Source organism: Eretmochelys imbricata, chromosome 1 (genome assembly GCF_965152235.1).
Source record: "Eretmochelys imbricata isolate rEreImb1 chromosome 1, rEreImb1.hap1, whole genome shotgun sequence".
NCBI classification, from domain to species: domain Eukaryota; kingdom Metazoa; phylum Chordata; order Testudines; family Cheloniidae; genus Eretmochelys; species Eretmochelys imbricata.
Window position 1 is genome coordinate 304,282,740 of NC_135572.1, and position 23,949 is coordinate 304,306,688.

Genomic DNA, 23,949 nt, shown 5'->3' on the forward strand with positions numbered 1-23,949 from the left:
ATCCATGCCTGTAATTTTCATTTTAATATGCAAACTTGTAGATCAGCATCTAAAATATCAATTACTGTAAACAGTTTGCATGAAACAGTTGAAAATAAATAGAAACCTCTATAATTTTATTTTATATTACAAAAAATGCATATTGCTTTGCTGCATAATTATAGTGGTGATTGTCCTAAAATTGTAACAGCTGTCTATCTCTTGTGGTTTATTTTGGAAGTTTTATGTTTGTTGTTGCTCTGATGTGGTATTTTAGAAAGGCAGTTGTGAAGCTAAGTATATGTGCAAAGCTAAATATACGTGCAAACCCACAGCTTACTTTGTGGGGGCAGATCTTACAGTATTTACATATGCATAACTCCCAACAATCAATTAATTAGTGTTTTACATTTTGTAATATAATCACAAAGTGGGATTATCTCCAAAGTTGTATATTTTGTAAAAGTTCAATAAAAACAATTTATTTACATTTTGTTAATTTTATAACAGTACTGGTTATGGGGAATGCCTTCTCGACAAACCAAGTGGAAGAATATATGATCTTTCATCACAGCTGCCTGGATCAATGTATGATGTCAACAAGCAGTGTGAACTTATGTTTGGTCCTGGGTCACAAGTATGCCCCTATCTGGTAAGCCTCACAACACAGAAAACCATCTTTAACATTTATTTAACAATTTTTGAAAAAATACTATTTGCAGTTTCTTCAAAATTGAAATGAAATCCCACAGACTCTTTATCCTTAAACAAATGTTTTTTTTCCCCTTGAGCATGTGGAAGAGTTTAAAAAATTAGCATGGTAGAGGACAAGAAACTTCAGTGGAAAGCTTGGTAGTTCAAAGTGCTAGGAGAGTTTTATGTGGCGTTGAAGAGTAAGTGGAATAAGATGATGTAGATCTGTGCATTTATGCATGAAGTGGTTGTTGCTGGAAACCTGAATTTATACAGATGTATTCTGACTTCAGTATTTTTCTCTTATTGTCTTACAAATGTATTCAATAATTATTCATTTTTACATTATCCATACAATAACCTAGTCACTACACAGTTTTTTGTTCTTTATTGTGAGTTTGGTTTTAAAAAGTAGGCTTAATTTTTACATTAAATAAGTAATTCATATACATGCTGAAATGAATGAGAAGGGGTTCTTTTTTTTATTTTATAATTCATGCCTGTTAGAATTGCAGTGCTTAGAATAGCTTTCATGATAAGCTTAACCTACAGGTCAAGGTCAGCAGTTTCTTAATAGCAGAACAGTGAACTGGAAACAAAGCTATACACAGCTTGATAAATAAAAAATGGAATTTTGGTTGTTGGATGTCTGTACAAACTTTAAAATGTCATGATGGATTCATTCAGTGCTAATAATTAAAGAGCAAGCACTGCCAATATGCCATAAAGGCTCTGCTTCGACCTGCAGAAGAAAATTTTATTAGCATTACCTGTTGGAACTAATTAGATATGACAGTTAACATAGGATCTGATTTAGGCAAACTTCAGTGGGAATATTTTTGAAGTAAATTGCTATTCATTGTAAGGCAGGGACTCAGAATCTGGCCCATAGTGAGTGTGGAATAATTTAAGAGGTCAGGATTTGTATACTCAAAGGTAGTGATGTTCAACACTGATTGCCCCGTGATTTTGATATATTTATCTAAGTTGTCAGTCCAGCTGGAGAATATAACTTTTATACTATGCAGTAGTAATTAGGAAGACAGACTCTTTCTATTATTATTATTTTTTAGATGAACTATTGGTTAATTCTTGGAACAGTCAGTTTTACTGACAGAATTAGGGTATTCAGTTTCCTTTCTATTGCGCTGATCCAAATCCTACTGAAATCAATGGAAGTCTTTCCATGGACATCATGGGATTTTGGATTTTGGACAGCAGGTGTGAAAAATCGGGATGGAGGTGGGGGAGTAATAGGAGCCTATATAAGAAATATCGGGACTGTCCCTATAAAATCGGGACATCTGGTTACCCTAATTTTGGACCAGATTCTATGTTCCATGTACACAAACAGATCTGAGGTGGAAAGTCTAGAAACTTGAAACCCTCTTTTGCAGTATAGTATAGTATAGAATATTAATTTTAAAAAATCTTATAACTTCTATTTAACTATATTTAATCTATAATATTAAACACCCTATAACCATTTAATTTTTAGGCTTTCTCATTCACAAATGTATAGTGTGACTCATATACTCTCTTACTGTGAAAACCACTCAATATTTTTTAACACTCTATGCCAAATGTGCAATAACTTTATTGTAATCAATGATAATTTACACCAGAGGCTGAATTAGATTGAGGAGCCACAAATGTGGTTAAAGCCATCTTTTCCTGTTCATCCCCTTGGGGACATCTAACCCTAGTTTGGTGGCAGTTGAGAATTGAGTCTGCAGTTTTGACAGAACTATTACAGTACTGTATATTGCATCTGTGAAATCACATTGAATAAAGTTTTCAAAAGTGCCTTCGTGATTTTCAGTGGGATTTAGGCTCACTAAGGCACTTTTGAAATTTGACCCATTGTCAATACATTGGTACCACTATGTGGAAATAGTAGTTAATGGCTTTACAGGGTGATTATATTCAGACCATATGATATGTAGTAAATAACCTGAACCTCTAATTTTTTTATAAAATACCAAGTTATGATGTGAAGTTGGCTGATTTTGCTAATCCAGTGAGTCCAATCAAAATATTCCATATTACTTGTTTTTCCTTATGCAGAATCTCTTCTCTTATTTTATAAGGAGTATCATTTGTGAAAAATATTTTAATGATAGCTTTTAGAATTCTCCTATTTGCAAATATTACAAGGTGCATGTGGTAAGAGAAATGTAATTAATATGTAGGCCATTGAACAAAATGATGTTACGGGTGTAGCAAAGGAACTGAAATTTTGTTTCCTTTTCAGAAACAATGCAAACGCTTATGGTGCACAAGTGCTGAAGGAATTCACAAGGGCTGTCGTACTCAGCATATGCCATTGGCTGATGGGACGGAATGTGGTCTTGGAATGGTAAGATTTAACCTTTGATATTTCTCAGTACTTACACATAGTAAAATCATGGAAGTAGTTGACAAGAAAGTCAACTACAGTGGCTATGTCCACACTATAAAGTATAGGTGTGGGAAGTAAGGGTGCAGGGGGTGCTGCAGCACCTCCAGGTTTTATGTGGTGTCCCGGCTGCCAGTTGCGTACGTGGGGTCCCAGCTGCCGGCCCCGCTCCCGGCTGCACATGTGGGATCCCAGCTGCTGGCCCCATGCCTGGGGTTCTGCTCCCGGCCCTGCACGAGGGGTCCCGGCTGCTGGTCCAGCACCCAGGGTTCCGCTTCCAGCTGCTCACACGTGATCCCAGCTGCTGGTCCTGCGCCCAGAACCGCATGCAGAGTCCTGGCTGCCGGCCCCACACCTGGCCATACATGCAGGGTCCCGGCTGCTGGTCCTACTTGCTGGGCTCTGCTACTTGCCCTGTGCCTGCCCCCAGCTGTGGCCCCAGACTCGGCTCCCTTACCCCTGTCCATATCCCCCCCCTGGAGACACAGCCCTGCTCCCAGCCTCAGCTCTGGGAGGCAGAAGGGGGGCATAAGGTAAAAAGTTTGGGGATAGTTTTGCTGGCTTTCAGCGACACTGCTACAAAGTTAAGTTGACTTAAGTTACACTGATGTACAGCCACTGCTGTAATGAATCTGCTTTTTCATGTTCACGCTATGCTTCTTGTGTCGGTAGAACGCATCCACAGTAGCAGCTCTTGCATCAGCACAGAGAGCAGTGCACTGTGGGTAGCTATTCCACTGTGCAACTGGCCTACTGGGTGTTTTGGGAAGGGTTTACAATGAAGGCAGGTTCAGCGTCACATGATGCAGGTTTCTCACTCCCATCATTCCAGCTGCTTTTCAACTGCCCTGGTAACTTGTGAACCAGCCATCTCTGTCAGAAAGCACGGATCCTGCACTGCTCTTCAGTATTGTGCTGTGCATTATGAACACAAGGCTATAAGAGGAACTTAACAGAGGGGCTCTTCAGGGGAAGCCCTGAAGGAGCATTTTAACAAATGAGCCACAGTAATGTGTGTTGCTATAGTGTGCTGACCCTGGCATTGTTTGTTTGCACCATGCTGTGAACCTTGAAATGATTGCTCTGTGTGCCCGACTATAACAATGCACATGCACCTATTGTTGGTGAATATTAGCAGCAGCCACCCTATGATGGAGAATTTGAAGATAAATTCAGTTTCCATAAGTAGATTTTTATTCCACAACCATGGAAACATACCTATGTAATGCTGAGGTAACCTTCATACATGCACGGCAAAGTATCTTTAAAGGGGAAGGAACAGGGAATTCACAAACACGTACACCAATGAGGTTCTCACAGCTGGGTGTATGTGCGGCTGTCGTGTTTAATCTCCTGCGGAGTGGAGTGCCTTGGGTACAGCTGCGGCCCCAGAAGATACATGGAATGGGGTGGGGAGAGTGTAAGGAGGTCCTGGAATGCTTTTTCTTTTCTAATTAAGCTTTGTATGATTGGAGAAGGTTTCAGCCGCAATTAAAACAAACCTCAAACATATGATTAACTTATAGATTCATAGATACTAAGGTCAGAAGGGACCATTATGATCATCTAGTCTGACCTCCTGCACAACGCAGGCAACAGAATCTCACCCACCCACTCCTGCGAAAAACCTCTCACCTATGTCTGAGCTATTGAAGTCCTCAAATCGTGGCTTAAAGACTTGAAGGACCAGAGAATCCTCCAGCAAGTGACCCGTGCCCCATGCTACAGAGGAAGGCGAAAAACCTCCAAGGCCTCTTCCAATCTGCCCTGAAGGAAAATTCCTTCCTGACCCTAAATATGGCGATCAGCTAAACCCTGAGCATATGGGCAAGATTCACCAGCCAGATACCCAAGAAAGAATTTTCTGTAGTAACTCAGATCCTACCCCATCTAACATCCCATCACAGGCCGTTGGACCTATTTACCATGAATATTTAAAGATCAATTAATTGCCAAAATCATGTTATCCCATCATACCATCTCCTCCATAAACTTATCTAGTTTAATCTTAAAGCCAGATAGGTCTTTTGTCCCCACTGCTTCCCTTGGAAGGCTATTCCAAAAGTTCACTCCTCTGATAGTTAGAAACCTTCGTCTAATTTCAAGTCTAAACTTCCCAATGACCAGTTTATATCCATTTGTTCTTGTGTCCACATTGGTACTGAGCTTAAATAATTCCTCTCCCTCTCCGGTATTTATCCCTCTGTTATATTTATAGAGAGCAATCATATCTCCCCTCAACCTTCTTTTACTTAGGCTAAACAAGCCAAGCTCCTTGAGTCTCCTTTCATAAGACAGGTTTTCCATTCCTCGGATCATCCTAGTAGCCCTTCTCTGTACCTGTTCCAGTTTGAATTCATCCTTCTTAAACATGGGAGACCAGAACTGCACACAGTATTCCAGGTGAGGTCTCAGCAGTGCCTTGTATAAAGGTACTAAAACCTCCTTATCTCTACTGGAAATCCCTCGCCTTGTTTCAAATAGAGATTATTTACATTTTTATCTAATGATTTGTTGTAGTGTGTTGTAACTCACATGCAGCACAGTATGAGGTGTACAGAGAACTCCCTTGTGATTCTCTCCCTCTGCCTCCCTACAGTAATTTCTCTTTATATCAGGACTTGTGCACCTGTGAAAAGAGGAAAGGATTTGATCCTCTTTGCTTATGATTTTTCTGCAGCTACTAGCTCTTATGAATTCTGTTGTAAATACATTTCAGTACTACCACTTCAATACAGAATTGAGGCAATAAATTCAAAAGAGCATATCAGAGCAAAAATAACTACAGGTGCAGTAGAAAGACAGAGATTCTTGTAAGTGGAGGCACTGGTCCAGTTTTTTTCTGAAAACTGATTGCTTTTGAGACACCTCCTTCCTTCCTTTAACAGAGATGAGAGTGAAAAGTATACCGCTTTGCATCTGTGATCACGGTGGAGGTAGAGATCCAAATCATATTGCCCAGATAACCAAAGTTCATTCCAATTCTGAATATGTGCAATGTAATGGAAATACAGTATTGGTCCATATGACACTGACTCTCTTTTAATAATACTATACAGAGCCATGTAATGCTGTAATGTATTTTAACTTAATGTGTTTACTAAAGTAAAGATGTCTTGAAAACTGGGATTTATTTTAATACAAAAACCTTCCTCAGGAAAAGTAAATCTCTTTTCTTTAATGAATAATCTACAATAGATGTACAAAAATTTTACCAGTTTCCCTTCCTCCATCAATAATTTAACCCAGCACAGTTTACATCTATATGAAAAAGTGAATGGCAGTGGTATCTGTTTTTACTTATCCAGGGAAAGATTTAATTCTATTTCTTTTCATTCTTCTTTAAAACCATGGCCTTTTCCCCCCACAACCTGAGGCTAAGCACCCTGATCCCCACCCTGAGTGCTCCCTCGCCCAGTCCTCCACCCATATACCACCATCCTGACCCCACCCTCCACCTTCCCCCACAGCACTCATCCTGACTGCTTCTCCCTCCCATATACCCACACCCTCCCTTGCCCCAGCTCCCATATTCCCCCACGGCCTCCAGCCTGACTGCTCCCCTGACCAGCCCCCCACCCATATACCACCACCCTGACCCCAGTCCCCTCCTGGTAGAAGTGATATATCCTCCCTTCCTTTCTGCTATGCCTGCCTCAGCTCTCTGATTTTTTATACAGCACTGCTGCTTGTCCCTATCATAGCCCTTCTCCTCCGTGCCCCAAGCAAGTTCCTACAGCTGGAGCAGAGCTGTGCCTGCACAGCCTCCTCTCCCCACAGAGCCAGGAGATCCACCACCGCCTGTGTACTCCGGGCAGACGCGCATTTGCTGCGTGGAGCTGGCATGCTCAGCTAGGCAAATGCTATGTGAGCCCTCCATGTCGAGCAAACAGGAAGAGCAATTTCAAAACTTCCGGGGCTTTAAAAGGGGAGGGGTGCATGCCTGTGTACCTGGCTGTAAGGCAGCAGAGTTCAAACTGGTGACGAGAGCCATCATGCTGCACATTGTGGGACAACTCCTGTCTAGGGTGATATAAGCAACACAGTGTTAACACTGAAACTGTATTGCTCCAACGGTGTCACTTTAAGTGCTACACCTCTTGTCGAGGTGTTTTTTTTATGTCATTATAGCAGGAGAGTAAAACCAGCGGGAGGAGCACTGCAGTGTGTACACCTCGATAGTTAAGTCAACGTAAGCTCTCTTATGTTGATTTAACTTTGTAGTGTAGACAAGCCCGCACATGCAAAATTGTATTGGTTTAAAATTCTACCTTTAGTTAACCTCGTGCAAGTTTTTGTGGGGACCAGGCCTAAACGAGATTGCATCTTGACCTGACTTCAGAGCCATGCCAGATTAGCTTTACATGAATTGATATGTAGATGCCTGCATTTGTTTTTATTTCTTTAAATTTTGTGTACTAAAAAAATTGTTAAATAATATCTATCAGAAAGAAACATTGTTATGCAGACTTTAAAAGTATGAAAAATACAGGTAAGGTTTGATTTCATTTTACAACTGGTCAGGAATTTTCTGTTGAAATGTTTTTTCAATGAAAAAGATGCTTTCCTCAAAATCAAAATTTGTTTTGGGAAAATTTAAGTTTTCCTAATTTTTTTTTCAATTTTCTGTTGGGAAAATCTAAACAAAGTATTTTACTATTGTCTTGAATCAAAACACTTCAGTTGGTTGAACCAAATCAATATAGTCTGAGATAGTCTGATAAGAGAGCCTGCCCATGGATGAGAATGAAGGTATGAGGTGCCCAAACCACAGCTTCAGTGAAGCATAGTGGCAACTCAGGTGTGTGCATTTTAGTGTTGAACTGAGCCTAAACAAAACATTTTGATTCAGGAATGTCTAAATGTTTTGTTGAGATCAAATATGTAAAAACAAAAAGTTTCAGCCCAAAATATATGGAACTTTTCATTCTACAATAATTTAGATATTTCTATATTTTTTCCACTTTGGGATGAAAACAAATTTTGAAATATTGGAATTTCCATTGGGACATATGTTCCATTTTTGAACAGGTCTACTTAATTTTTAATTAGTTTGGATGTTCCTAAGTGATGGTGTGCTCTGGGGGAAGATGGTTGATATAGCATATGCCATGTGGCAAAATGTGGGGATTTCGGGATGGAGTGACGGCCTACATTTTTGGGATTTTTTTGTTTTTGTTGTTTTGGGCCCCAGCCCTACATATTGGTGTGCATATGTGGAGTGCTACACTTCCACAAATCACCAATGGATTCAGCTCCATGGAATTTTCAGAAAAATAAACATTTTATATCTATACATATAAAATTTAGAAAATTGTATTTGTTATTGATTAAACTTACTGCAACATTACAGTATTGTTATTTGGTTGGTGCCTTTGTTTGGTTCAGCTATCCTCAAACTTCTGAAAACTCAGAAATGAAGAGTTAAGGTACCATGTCACCTCCACAATGGAACCTTAACTCTGCCTCTTGGAGCTGGCAATAGCCACTGGGAATGGTTCAGTAAGTGTGGTTCAGTAAGTGTGGTGCCATAAAAAGTAGAAATGGGGAAGGACTAAGAGAATGTGCTGCTGTTTGTGTTGTGTTTTGATCCACAGATCTGAATTCCAGCATTCACTCCAACTGCCTTTGTAGCATTAGGTTTAGCTGCACTGAATGCTGGAGGGATTAGTTGGAGCAGGTTGGCATAGTTGTTACTGTGATATAATGAGAGGTGGATGTATACTTTGAAGGATCAAATATACCTCATTTCAGTAAGCTGTGTCAGTAGCAATGCACAGTGGTCTTTTTATGGGAATTGTCAGCAGTGCGATGGTGTACAAGACAGTGGTCTCTAGGGCTTAGTGTCTCAGAACAAATTCTTAGAGCAAGGGTGAAGGGGAGGTAATATGTAGTAAGTCTGGGGTGGTTTGTGTGGAGTAGGGTCATTGCTTAACTGTAGGCCAGGTATAGGTAGCTGTTGTTTGCTATGCTGACCTGAACCTTAGTTTTGCCTTAGCAAAGAGAAGATGTGCGACATCGTCATACAGTGCTTGTGTACTCTGCAGCATCTATAAGGGTAAAATGCTAGTATGTGTGTGTTAGCCGTGTGTTGCATCATGACTCAAAGAGGGCAGAGTTAAGATTCCATTGTCGGCATGGCGTTATCTTAAGTCTTCATTTCGTGGTCTTCTGAGATTTGAATGTAGTTGAACTTGATATTCTAGAAGAGCATGCATCATCACCAATCCCTATGTCACAGACCCAGTTGAGTGCCCCCTGTTGGTCATTTGCCAGACTGCTGTGAGGAGATCCAACCTTTGAATCCTGGGTGCTTTAAGCCCCTGGAAGTGAGCCCTCAGGAAGTCCTTGCAATGCAGCTGTCTTGGGACCTCTAGGCACACACTCATCGGGACAGACCCTGTGTCTAGCAGCCCCATCTTGAGAGCTGTGACCATGTGACCCACTGCCAAGCCCCTAGGACCAGTACTTACCACTCAGAGTCCCCCCATGCTCTCCCAGAACTCCAGCTGTCTGGGTGTTCTGGGTCCACAACTTAACTTTTCAAGGGCATGTGGTAACATACAACATACAGACAGTTTGAACAGGATTCTAATATTGCTCTTTAGTGAATCATATGAGAGATACACAGACCTATACAAAAATAATAAACCCTACCTGCAGTTCCCTGCTTCAGTTTCCCCACCAGTCCAGAGCATTCTTAGGGCTGGGGTCAGAGTCATCTGGGGTATTCAGGATCCTTCTGATGTAGTGCATAGCTTGTGTTCTGAAACATGGATCCTTCTCTCCCCACTAGCCTTCTCTGACTTTGGCTGGTCCAGCCACTTTCTCACTCCTACCCAAAAGCTTCCTATTTTGCTTTGTGAGTCTCTCTGCCAGACACACCCAGCCTCTGAGGTTTTGAAAAGGTTAGTATTAACACCTTGACTTCTTTGTCCTGTTTGGGAATTTTCCACTCTCCAACCGCCAGATCCCTGAAGAGAGGTTGGGAAACTGGTTCTCCTGGGCTTGAGTTTAACATTGTTTAGTTAAAGTACAGTCATGAAGGTTAACATCTCTCCATTGTCTCTATTCTTGTGTACGTATGTGCAGGATTATAAACTACCTAGCACACTTCTCATGGTGTGTGTGTGTGTATATATATATATATAATGTAAATCAACACACAAGGATCTTTTTGAAAGAAAAGAGAAAATTTTTAAATGATTGAAGAAAGCCCAAAGGAACATCTGGAATGTGTCTGGTGCATCAATTTTCTACTGTGACTTCATCTTGTTGCTTCTGAAGGAATGTAGCAGAACAATAGTGGATACAACTTCATTGAAGAAACTATTAAAATCCCAGATGTGAACAGGTGTTTACCACTTTTATGGGGAGAAATAATCCTGATGTAGACATAGGATTTCTATGTGCAACTTTTCAGAAATCTCCCTTGAAGTTATTGTAGCCCTTTTTAAATTTTGGCTTAGGCTATGCTGTCAGATATCTGTAACAGTTGTACAGTAAAAATTTCAGATTTGAATAAAGTACTTTTTTAAAAAAAATAAGAGCTAGAATTTTCAGTCCACTGTATTCATATTTGATTTCTGGTCATCCTATTGGCAAATTCTGCACATACAGGAGCTTTGTTTCTTCATATTCCCATTTGAGGTCTCTCACAGTATCATCACATTTTCATAATTTGGAGGTACTAGAAGACTGGGCTAAGCAGATGGAATTGGACCCAAAACACATCAGATATAAAATGAATATTTGTACCCTATAATAGACACCACTGCAAGAAAGTGATATGCACAATACAGATATCTATGGAAATAAATATGCTGTCATATCCTGCCACACTGAGAAACAGAAAGCCAATAATGAATGAGTTCTGATGAAAATGGCAACTTTTTTAGAAGGGCCATGCATTGAACAGTGTCAAGGGGGGCATTTTCCACCATCCTTGCTAGTGGGAAGGCTTACTTCTTTACCACTCAAGGATATGAGTAGGTGGGATAGAACAGCTTATGGTACTCTAGTATCTTTTGTGGTCGTTTCATTTGTTACAATGATTATATCAATACCAAGGTGACCTGTGAGGATGATGCAGAGGGAAGGAATATTCAAGAGCCAGTTTTTCAATAGCTATCATCATCATAATGTCCTTCTAGGCCATTGGCATAGTCCAACAGCTCAATAGTCATATCCCTTAGTGTACTGAAAATGTATTAGGTCCATCATTTTGTGAGATTGGACTAATGAAACAAATCCTTTAGTCCTTTTAATTTAATGTTAATCTAGGTTTTGATCCTAATATGAAGGGGGTGATGGTCTGACTGTAAAATTGCCACACTCTCTCTGTAACCAGTCCTAAGCTAAGATAAAATCCAGCATGTGCTCTTCTGTTTGTAGGCCAAAATCTACCTTGAGTAGACCCATCCTCCCATGTTCTGGAGGATCCATAGGATTGATAGGATCCATAGGATCCAATGCTCAAAATATACTATCAGTGTGGACATTGAGGTGACCCAGGGCAAAAAATTCAGAGAATTTCAACCAGATAAGAGATCAGTCAGCATTCAATATGGAGAATCTGATTAGTAAAAAGAAAAGGAGTATTTGCGGCATCTTAGAGACTAACCAATTTATTTGAGCATAAGCTTTCGTGAGCTACAGCTCACTTCATCGGATGCATACTGTGGAAAGTGTAGAAGATCTTTTTATACACACAAAGCATGAAAAAATACCTCCCCCCACCCTACTCTCCTCATGCTTTGTGTGTATAAAAAGATCTTCTACACTTTCCACAGTATGCATCCGATGAAGTGAGCTGTAGCTCACGAAAGCTTATGCTCAAATAAATTGGTTAGTCTCTAAGGTGCCACAAGTACTCCTTTTCTTTTTGCGAATACAGACTAACACGGCTGTTACTCTGAAATCTGATTAGTGAATAAGTTCCAATATCCAGAGCAAAATGTTTATTAAACGTGATGTATTCGGTATTGGCTGACTAACAAAAAGGGTAATTTTCAAGACCCATTTTATGCTGTATATGTGGATAATAAACCCATAGCATAAACCTGTGTTGATGTGATCTATTCAGTTCTATTGAGGAAGACTGGGCTCATTGTTTCTATCCATTCTGCCATAGTTATTTTAATTGCTAGATCTCCAGAGCCAATCTAGAACCTTCTCCCATGCTTACTTGGGAATTTTTATATAGTATTATCATTAGTTGCATTCTTTGTGGTCCAATGAGGCAATCACTGGGAGTCATAGTGTAGGATTGATGCTATGCCCTATGTAGAGACCAAATGTGGGCTGGGATTTTAAAGGAATTAGTCTCCCAGTTCCCATAGTTAGTCGATAGGAGTAGGGCACCTATCTCCCTTAAGTGCTTTTACAAAAATCTCACCCATGCACAAAATCCTGAGGTCCTTACTCAGTTTTTAATAATTGCTTTTTCAGGAAAATTCCTAGTGACTTCAGTAGGGCTACTCGTGTGCAGGATCGGGAGGTTAGATTGTACACTCTTAGAAGTAGTAATACTGTCTCTCACTTGGCTGGAATGTACCATGCTCATTCATGGCTTGTATTAACAATAATATGTTAGTTACAGGTATAAGGTGCCAAATCTAATAACTGCAGTGGCCCTAACAGAATATACAGTAATTATGTTATCTCTGTTTTAATGTAACCCCCAGCAGCTAACATGAGAGTTGCACTTTATGCCATAGCTGAATTTGGCCAGTTCCATTCGCAGTATTTTTTGCCAGTCACTCTCATCTGCAAGTCTTCAGGCTCATGCACAGATCAGATCTAGAGTGTCATCAAAATGATATTTGAGATTTCGCTGTGACTCTCTGAGTATCTTTCCCAGACCTGAGGAAGATCGCTGTGTAGCTCAAAAGCTTGTCTGTCTCACCAACAGAAGTTGCCCATCTTGTCTCTCTAATATCCTGGGACTAGGATGGCTACAAGAACACTGCATACATCATAATGAAATCAAATTGTTCTGAATGTTACTTAATATTTCCTTTAGCTTTGTTTGCTTTCGTAGAATACTTAAAACACTTTGAATTTCGTGGTGGCTTGACATGGTAGAATTTTTAGGTTTGCTTTTCATTATGAATTTTCAAAGCAAATAGAAGGGGACTTATAAGATGAAGACTGCTGCAGATCTAAATCTAAAGTTTGTGTGTAAAATATCAATAAGCATTTAGGGTCAGAATTTCAAAAGAACTTGGCTCCCATTTTGGTGCCTAAATGAAGTGGCCATCTTTTCAAAAGTTCTCAATGAGAGCTGTTGGTTGCAAAACACTCTTGAAATTTTGGCACTTCATTTACATTCCTAAAATGGAAGCTAAGCCGTTTGGAAAATCTGATGTTAACCATTGGTGCTGAGCTTTAATTTTGTGGAGTTTTTTTTAATAAGATTTTTTCTCTTTTGCTTCTGTGATACAGTAACCTTGCAGTAATAAACTTGGTTGATTTCCATTAATCTTGTTTCACAATATCTTTTTTTATATAATTTTTCTATTATTTCCATTTTGGTTTTCAGATTTTAAGCACACATAGCTAACTTTTAAATTTTATTGTTTGTCAACTGAACAGCACTGTTACCATGGGATTTGTGTAAGCAAAGATATTGAAACACGTCCTGTAGATGGAGAATGGGGACCTTGGGGACCTTATAATTCATGTTCAAGAACCTGTGGAGGTGGAATCAAAAGCACAACCAGGCTGTGTAATCGACCTGAGTATGTTGTTCGTTTGTTTATATCAATATGTTTTTGATATTGTTGTATCCCAGCAAGTTAGTTCAAGGCAATAGGAAAATAAATAGCCATTTCAATCATTTCTAAAGCTGGAGGAGGTCAGTCTATAATCAGAAGGTTTCTGAGTTAATTTTATAATTTCTCTCAGGTGAATTGTATGTGTTTTTCAGATATTTTAAAATTGCATGTAGAGACTTGTAAATGTGACTTGCCTCTTCCAGTGGTAATGAAACTAATGTTAGAACTTTGGAGAATAATGCTTTAGGGCTTGAGTCTGCCTCCCTTACTGCAAGTAACTTCATTAGAATGAGGTTCCTCAGTGCAAGGACTCTCTCTCACTATATGGTTGTACAGCACTTAATAAAATGGGCCTCTGATCCTGATTGTGGCCCTTAGGCACCACTGCAGTGTAAAACTAATTACTAATTCTTGCAGAGTAAAGTACTGCAACTAATAAGGTAATAAAATGTGGCTCTTACAAATTAGTAGATGTTCATGTTATTCAGATTATTATAGACTTGAAAGGCCTGATTCTAAAATGGTAGTATTATACACCCACTTTGCATTCAGTATTCACTGCACAAAGCAGTGGAGAATCAGGTCTGAATATCAACGTGTAAGAGGGAAAAACAATGCTGAATGGATATGATAAAAGACTGTTTTGAAGTTTTGCCATTAGGATCAACTGCTTGTTTTAGAAACAAATGATGGAAGTGATGTTGATCCTATGTACTTTACTTTGAATCATTTTGATTAGGCCGAGAAATGGAGGGAAATACTGTGTGGGTCGCAGGATGAAATTTCGATCATGTAGTACTGATTCATGTCCAAAGGGCAAACAAGATTTTCGAGAGCAACAGTGCTCTGATTTCAATGGTAAACATTTCAATATCAATGGTCTTACATCTGCTGTACGCTGGCTTCCAAAATACAGTGGCAGTAAGTAAATACAGATTTTCTTTGCTAACTAAATAAAAATGTTCATTTACTTAAAGCTTTACAACAGACAAAAATCATGCTGGATTTTCTTTACAGTTTCTATGAAAGATCGCTGTAAACTTTTTTGCCGAGTGTCTGGAACAACTTCCTACTACCAGCTGAAAGACAGAGTTGCCGATGGTACTCCCTGTGGAACTGAAACCAATGACATATGCGTTCAAGGCTTATGCAGGGTATTTAAACTTAACTTGGATATTATAACACTGATATATATACAATGTATTAACATACTAATAAATATTTATCACATATGTATGTATACTATATATACTTTATATAGTATACTATAGTATATACTACATACAGTTCTTATAGCGCAGGGGTTCTCAAACTGGGGGTCGGAACCCCTCAGGGGGTCACAAGGTTCTTACATGCGGGTTTGTGAGCTGTCAGCCTCCACCGTAAACCCTGCCCTCCAGCATTTATAATGGTGTTAAATACATAAATAAGTGTTTTTAATTTATAAGGGGGGTTGGACTCAGAGGCTTGCTGTGTGAAAAGGGTCACCAGTACAAAAGTTTGAGAACCACTGTTCTAGCATTTGCAATGCTTGATGAGCCCCCCGACAGGAGCGTCACCAGCATAATGAAGGGCCCTACGGCCATCATGAAGTCTGTTTAGTTGACACTTATCGACAACATGCACAATTGACTGACAGAGACCATGCTGACAAAGTGGGTCATACGTAGATCCTTCTTGTAGAGGTTGGCTGTGCATATTCCTTGGCCAGTTTGGAACCTGTTCAACAGAGTCCAAAGATGATGTGGCAGGTCAAATCCCGGATGTTGAACGGTTAGATCAGCGACAATGAAACTGTTCCAGATCTCTTTAGCTGACCACTTATTGCACCATAGGGTTGCTGCTGAAAAATTCTGATCTGGCAGTTAAGACCATGATGGTCATGAATCATGCTCTGCAGTGACTGAAGATGTCTGCATACAGTGGTAGTCCTGGATTGGCATGTAGCTTTTCCACCAGTTTGGCTGTTGATTGTCTGTGACGAATGTGTGGAGGAGCCAAGTTGCTCAGAACTGGTAGCCATGGAATAGGAGTCAGGCATAGGGTGCCTGTGATGATGCATGGTTGAGTTCAATTCAGCATCAGCCAATTTACTGTGAGATGAACAACACCAAGCGGGCATGGTCTTCTGAGGAATAGCACAGTGCCAGAGCTGATGTGCGAAGTCTTCTGTGCACCTGTGCCCGTGTCAAACTGGCTAATTTGCTGATTTGATTGTTCCTGGTCCTGACTTTGGCAGCAATCTGTTTTAGATGCTGTGGTAAGTCAAATAGTGGTCTAGTGTGACACCAAGGTAGACTGGTTTGCCTCGTGTTTCAGTCGTTATCCAGTGAGAAAGATGTCTAACTTACATTTAGCACTTGCATTGTGGAGGTGGAAGACACTGAAAACTGGCTTGGTCACACTTCATTGGAGGCATCAAGTGCTACAGTAGTCTGCCATCTTGGGCAGGTTGGCATCAAACAACAACCTTGTTCTCGTCCATGACCGAAAACAATGGGGTACATTTCACTCAGCCAGATGGTCATGTGATTGCTCATGTGACCTCTGCTGGGTGACATCACTAGTTGGTCATCTCTAACCAGCATCATATGTTTTTCTTGGACAGCTTTCCACACAGTCAACACAGACAAGCACTTATCCATGTCGGCCTTCAGCTGCCCATTGTTAGAAACTTAGACAAAAGAAGATGGAATTTCAGGAAACCTAATTGGGAGAAATTTAGCTAAATCCTGGAATGAAGTATCATTACTATCCCATCATGCTTCATGCCAGTCAATGAAACCTACAACCATTTCCATGGAGCCATCTTGAAAGCAGCGTGAGAGTCCATTCCACAAGGCTCTTGCTGTGTCTACATTCCTTGTTTTGACACCATATGTTCAGAACTATTTATGCAGTATAATTGTCTGGAGATCCAGATCTTGCTGACCAGCTAATAAAGTCCTTAGCTGCTGTGATACAAGCAAGATGGGAGCAAACAACAAGGAATATGAATTTCATCCATTCCAGCCAGAACCCTGGAACCTTTTGTGTTGACTTGGCACAGCAAGTGCTGCCCCGTCCTCCTGTCACTCCAAACCAAGTTGCTCACCACTTGTTTCAGGTTGCAAAGGTTCCCCTGAATAAGCTTGTAAAAAGGCAGATTTGCGATGAATGGCGGCAATTCAGATGATGTAATCTGCTTTGTTAGTGCATAGCACCATTCACAAACACTGTACTGTGCAACATCAAATCTGGACTTTCACCAGAATTCCTGAATCACCTTGGAACCAACGCTTATCAATGATTATCCAAATTCCTGACGTGAGTTCTCAGTGTCGGCAACTTGTCAAGGATTTGGAGAATGTCAAAAATAATTACCCTTTTAAAACCTGAAAAAGACCCACACAATACATCAAGCTACCAACTGATCTCACTGCTATCTGTCAGATTCAAAGACTTGGAGTGGCTTATCCTACAGCGTATATCTCCAGAGGTGGTGGCAATTCTCAGCGTTGACCGAGCTGGCTTCCAGAAGGGTTGAAGCACATGTGACCAAGTCCTAGCCCTCACTACATATATAGAAAACAGGTTTCAACAGAACTTGAAGACTGGAACTGTTTTCTTTGACCTGACAGCAGCCTACGATACAGGATGGCACACTGGTCTTCTGATAAAACTGTCAAGAGCTCGCGCAGCATGAGTGGTGGATGCTGCTGAACTTCTACTTCCTGACAGGCATTTCCATGAGATGGAACAAGTGAATGGAGAAGACAATCCAACATCTTACCCCAACGCTGTGTGCTTGTGTCCACCTTGTTCAGTCTGTACACAATCGACCTGCTACTGACTCAGTCTGCAAATTCATCTATGCAGATGACTTCTGCTGTGGTACCCAGTTGCGCTCTTTCATTTTATATATAGTATGTATACCTTATACTATGTAGTATATGCTACAGTATACTACATATTATTATATACATACTATACACTACACACACAGTCTCTCTCTCTCTCTCTGTGTGTCTCTGTCTCTCTCTAAATATAAAAATATATGGCAAAGCAAATCCTCTTGGAAACCACTAAAGCAAAGTTGTTTGAACCAATTTTAACATAGTTCTGATCCCAGTCAGCTTAGTAACCTAGAGATAGAGCTCATAAAATAAAGACCCAGATTTGAATCATAAAAGCCTAATTCTTCTCTCATTTAAACAGGTGTAAATTAGGGGTAACTCTATTGAAGTCAGTAGAGATACACTGATGTAAAATTGGAGTAATGGGAAATGAATAAGGCTCTGAATGTGTGTTTTCGTCCCCAGTCAAATATCAGAGAAAAGTGCTATTACCTCTATGGAGAGAAGGTTTTATATCACATTTCTCAAAATCAGGAGGCAATTTAGCTCCCAAGGGGATTATTTCAGTTTTCTTAGATGGATGAAAATTATGGTAATGCCACAGGCCTTTTTATAGGGAGAGGGAAGCTAAAACCACCTAGAACTTTCAGCCAGATTTTGCTTTCCATCCCCATGCAACCTTACAGATGGCAGTGGGTTGCATAATGTGAAAGTGAAGGTAAAATTTGACCTTTTATTAGGGTAAACCACAGGGAGGAATGCCAGAGAGCAACTGTACTTATGTGGAGGAGGGAAAGGGAATGGTCTGAGTAAAGAATTAAAAATTAAAATAGTGATCTTGGATTTATTATTCTTAGTATCTTAGCTAAAGGTCATATAAATAGTCAATAAATCAGATCATTCTTTATTTTACAACTATAGAGTTTAAAAGAAATTGATGTTCATGTGCACATAATACTAAAGGAATTGATTCATTTTAACATTACAGAGGTTTTTGAACAAATTGTCTTTAAAATTTATAGTGAACATTCAATATTGTAGATAGAAAAGCTTTATAAAATGTTAATGCATCAAGAAATGCAGAAATATTAAATAGATTTGCATTGTTCTTTCTTAGAATAACAGAACTATTATACTTTGTCCCTACATCACAGCACCTAAGATCATATAAAAGACTGTTTGTGATTTGCCAACAAAGATGGAGATAGTCCATTGATAGATATAGATATATATAGTGAATAAAATCTTTTTGAGGAAAAATCTTAAAATGTGCCATTTTCACTGTTTTCTACTGAGCTGAATGACTTATTACAGTATATGCAACACAGATTTATTGTATTTCTTGTAGCAAGCTGGCTGTGATCATGTGTTGAATTCCAAGGCAAGGAGAGATAAGTGTGGAATCTGTGGCGGTGATAATTCTTCATGTAAGACACTTGCAGGTACTTTCAACAGTGCTCATTATGGTATGTTTTTCTCTTATTTTACATTTATGTTGTGTTTAAAGTATGATTTCAGTGAACGTTCTTTAGGGCCTCTGCCAACAGAAAATATCCATGATTTTGAGTCACAAAAGCTCTTTCAAGGATACAGAGACAAACGCTGTGGTTTGCTGACCTATTTAGGAAAAAGTCAGTTGCTGAGTAAAGTCAAAGCAAAAAGGAGGGGGGAAATGGTGTGGTGAAAAGTTGAGAGCTGTCTTTGGAAAAGAGTGCTTCCTGCCTCCTGCACTTTGTGATCAGTCTGTGCTGAAACTACACAGCCCATGGGGCTCCAGCATCTCCTGCTGGCCCCATGAGGAGAGAGAGGGATGAATCCCAGGTGTGAGCTCCTAGCTGATTTTCTTCTTTTATTGAAATGACAAATATAGACCCATAAAATGTCATGCCCTCTCTTATCCCAGATTACCAGAAGATGTATGTCCTTCTTCTGATCAATGACAATTAGTGGGAAAACCTCTTACACAGAGAATCTGTTATCTCAGTTTCTTCATTAACACTATATGTAGTTCTTACATCAGTGTGCAGGAGGGTTTGAGAGACTAGTGTATATATAAACAGAAACTCTTGTCAAGCATAGCATACAGAACCATAGCTTCATAGTAAGAGCATGGGACAGAGGGTCAGGAGACCTTGGACATCAGTTTTCCAGTGGCCCCTTTAGGCTGCTCCACTAGTTTAAAGGGGCAGCAAACTGGGTGGAGATGATCCTTGGTAAAAAGGGGAGATTCCTGGCCAATGTAGAGCTGCCAGAAAGGTTCTGTGCTGGCACCTTACCCTTCCCCTTGTCCCCTGGAGAATGGCAACGTGCAAAATGCTGCTGGACTTCGACTGTTTTTTCCCTGGCAGATGGTCTGTGCTCATCCCAGGGGATGAGGCAAAAACACCAGAAGGCGTAAAAGTGGCACACAGCCACTGTCTCCCCTCTCTCCCTTCTCCCACATGTATATACACACAATCCCCTCTTGTTTCTGTGCTGATGGATGATCGAAGGCACAGTAAGTGCCTATTATTATTAAATCAGAAACAATATGAATTTGTAAATGTACATTTAAAATTGTAACAGTGAAAGGATGTAAGAATTTGATAAAACTGTAAAGGAACTGTGGGCTTTTTTATCACCATTAATGATCATGTACTGGACGGTTAGCACATGAATTGAATTAAGAATGTGTCTGATACCAATCTTCATATTCTGATAAAAATGGCATTAATGCCACTGTCAACAAGGCTGTGTTAGTATATCTGTTACCACCTTACATATTTTTGAGTCAGTTTGCTCTTTATTAAAAGCAAACATGCTCAAGCATGGAATTTTCCATTTAAAAATAGGTTTTCTTTTTTAATAAAATTTAAAAAATAAATTATTGTTAATTTAGTCATTTTTATTTTAAGTCTGGTCTTGAAAATTAGTAAATTATGAAAAATAATGAAGTTTGTAGCTTCAGGCACTTTTTTCTTTCTATGGTGGAAGTGAAAAAAGGGTTTTTTTTGGGCTGTTTTTTCATTTTCAACTGACAGGTTGCAGGACTTTGTATTTTGAAGAAATAACACAATTAAGACCTAATCATTTTAGTTAGGAAAACAAATCTGTGCATATGCCAGAAGGGCTAGGTCGTGGCAGTTATTCCAGTGCCATCTGTAGGTGTGGTGCAGTGCCCTGTGGGCAGGGTGTGTGCACTTTGAACAACCATTTAGACTGCTATAGATTGTTTTCCCTGTGTTTACCCCCCTTCCATGAGCCTGTGTAAAAGGGCTTACTATAAATGAGAATAAGACCCATTATGTTTTGTACCTCCCACTAGGCTTCTCTCAGCAACACAACGTGGTATGATGTAGTCTTAGGGCCAAATTCTACTACCCTTACTTATTCGACAAATCCTCTGACTTTGCTGGGCAAAGGGTGTTGGTCAATGCAGAATTTGACATGGCAAGATTATAAAGCTTCTTTTGGGGGAAGTAAAATTGAGTTCTTTTCTTCTATTATACAGTTAATTGTAAAATTTAAATTGTGCTTTAATTATTAAGCCCCTAAATCATCATACATCCTATGTGACTACACTAGGTTTTCCAGAAAACTAAATGTGTGGTAGCAAGTAGTGAGGCAACTACCTGCTGCATGCACGATCAGAGGGAATAGTTCATAACTGTCACTAGCTCTGCCCACTGTTACTATGACATGGCTTGGCTCTGTAAGAAAATGATGGTGGAGTCACTCAAAATGGGCAGGGTTATGCATATGAGGGCATGTCTACAGACCCTAAACCAGTATCAGGTAGTAGCAAATATGCCACAGATATTCTAGCCTGCACTGCCCACACGGCTCTAACAGTTTGACAGTCGTGTTCAAGCAGGAATGCAACAGCCCCCACAGAATGTGATGTTCAGTTGATCGGTAGCATCTTCCTAGAAACAGAGAGGTGACCCCCAAGATAGCACAAGCACATCTCCAGTCACACTGATGAGATAAGATGCTCTCTCAAGGCTGTATTGTACAAGCAAATTGATTTTACCAGGAAGTTTGGTATGTGTAGGCCTCACCAGCTTGTGATGCAATACTCTGCTTCTTTGATATTCTCAGGGGTGTGCAGTAGTAGTCACTCTCACTCCTTATGTACCCAGGGACCAATCTGAGGTTTGGTTTATGCTACTGCAGGAGCAGCCTGTGTGATCAGTCACTGTAGCAGTGCTCTGCGTGCCATGTAGTGTTAAGTTATAGTTTTGCCCTACATATTTAAATGTTAATAAAATAGTCATCAGCAATTCATTGCAACTAAATGCAAATATACTGGCATCCTGGTTTGAGGAGACAGCTACCTTTAGTTACTCACACTTGGTATTTTTAATGGTCTTTCTATTATATTGCACTTTTAACTGAAGTATCTGAGTACTTGACAAAGAATTGTCCCTTCACCCACAAAAGTCAGTGATGTAATTTTCCAGTTACTTGTCTCATGTCAGCATGCTAAATGGCAATGTTTCTGTTATTCTCTGTGTATATATAAAGTCTGCTGCAGTTTCCACGGTATGCATCCGATGAAGTGACCTGTAGCTCACGAAAGCTCATGCTCAAATAAATTGGTTAGTCTCTGAGGTGCCACAAGTACTCCTTTTCTTTTTGCGAATACAGACTAACACGGCTGTTACTCTGAAATCTGTTATTTTAAAATTTCTTTCCTCCCAATTTTGTCTTCTCTCCTCTCTCCTCCAACTACCTCTTTCCTCTCTCCCTTTTTAGATTCTCTTGGGTGTGACTGATAGGGGGCTTTTTGGGTGCTTGTTTTTTATTCCATATTGGGAAGATATATTGTGTAATTAGCAGGTAGTGGACTATTGACTAAAGATGTGCAAATTGTAACAGTTTGCGATTACAGTGCTGCCCCCAAGTGGTAGACATAATAAATCTGTGCTAACACTAAGCTGTTTGGGTTATACACATTGATTATTATGTGATTAATACAATACTGTACAATTAGTGGATAATGAAACTGGGGGGGGGAGTGTTATAGTTATATTTTTAGCTTATTACCCATTGATGTGCGCTAGCCAGTTGAAGCTTAGTGCTAATAATAATCCTGAGGTAATGTTAGTGGATAGAGAAGCAATTGGAGGAGTTATCAAGAATTATATTAATTCTTCTGACTGATTGTGCTATCATGTGTTAAGCAGGTTCACAATACAGGTTTCTTAGATTGTGTGGTGCTCCTGGATGTTCAGGTAGCAGCTGTGAATAAGCATTTTAACTGTACGTGTGAGAAGAGTGTGACTGTTTCTCTCAAATGTGGATCTAGCTATCTATTATTTTGTTACCTCAAAACTATGCTGCTTCAATACCTATTATTTGGGACTAGCTGGAGTAATTGTAGAATGTGGTGACTCGTTTATGAAGAATTGCTTCTTGAAGGGAGCACATTAGACCCGTACTCTAATGAGTAGCCCAGCTCACATCTGGAAGATGCAGATCTAACACGACTAATTTGTCTAATGTATATAACTTACCTACCTGCCTGGCCTTCACACTGTACTATTTGAGCACCTAGCAGTCATTAATGGATTTTCACCTCACAGCACCCCTTTAAAATAGGGAAGTATTATCTCCGTTTTACAGATGGAGGGCTGGGGCACAGGGTAGATTAAGTGACTTGTCCGAGCTCTCACAGAAAGTTTGAAGCCAGGTCCTCCAGATCCTATTCTGTAGACATGTGTATGGAAAGGATTTTATTAACAGAGTCCACTAACGTCATTCAGTTTTCATAAAACCAGAAAAAATAATTTTCTTTGTTACATACGAAATCAATAAGTATTATAACAGTTCAGTTTGACTAGATTTTATATAGCTTAATTTCTCTATTTTAAAAGAAGCTCCCAGAGTTTCCTTCCTGCCAAAAAATGAGCTGGGTTAACAGCTGGCCGTCCCTCACTGGTTGTCAGAGTATGGGAAGGAAGCTGATTAAACAAATGTTCAGAAAATTACTTTTTACAAGTATATGAATGTTTGTGGTGGTTAGAAAGACCTAATTTATGTACAATTATATTCCAGGTTATAATGTTGTAGTAAAAATTCCCATGGGAGCTACAAACATTGACATTCGTCAGCACAGCTATTCAGGAAAACCAGAAGATGACAACTACCTTGGTAAAGATTTCCAGTAAACAACAGCTGATAGATGGTTTGTGTGTACTTTGCTAAAGGTCTACTGCAGACATAAAATATAAGAAGTCTGATAAAGTCCTAAGAGCAATTGTGTAATTATAATTTATCATCA

The 23,949-nt window shown here is 39.7% G+C and overlaps 1 protein-coding gene across 1 annotated transcript in view; it reads left to right on the plus strand.

Annotated features, from left to right (window-relative positions):
* The window catches only part of ADAMTS20 (ADAM metallopeptidase with thrombospondin type 1 motif 20), a 170,740-nt gene that overhangs the window by 63,814 nt on the left and 82,977 nt on the right, over positions 1 to 23,949 (plus strand). The window contains exons 10-16 of the mRNA XM_077807769.1: positions 490 to 631; positions 2,927 to 3,031; positions 13,667 to 13,812; positions 14,588 to 14,769; positions 14,866 to 15,002; positions 19,033 to 19,150; positions 23,724 to 23,819. Coding sequence (XP_077663895.1) covers positions 490 to 631; positions 2,927 to 3,031; positions 13,667 to 13,812; positions 14,588 to 14,769; positions 14,866 to 15,002; positions 19,033 to 19,150; positions 23,724 to 23,819 — 926 coding nt within the window. The remainder of the gene's footprint in view (positions 1 to 489; positions 632 to 2,926; positions 3,032 to 13,666; positions 13,813 to 14,587; positions 14,770 to 14,865; positions 15,003 to 19,032; positions 19,151 to 23,723; positions 23,820 to 23,949) is intronic.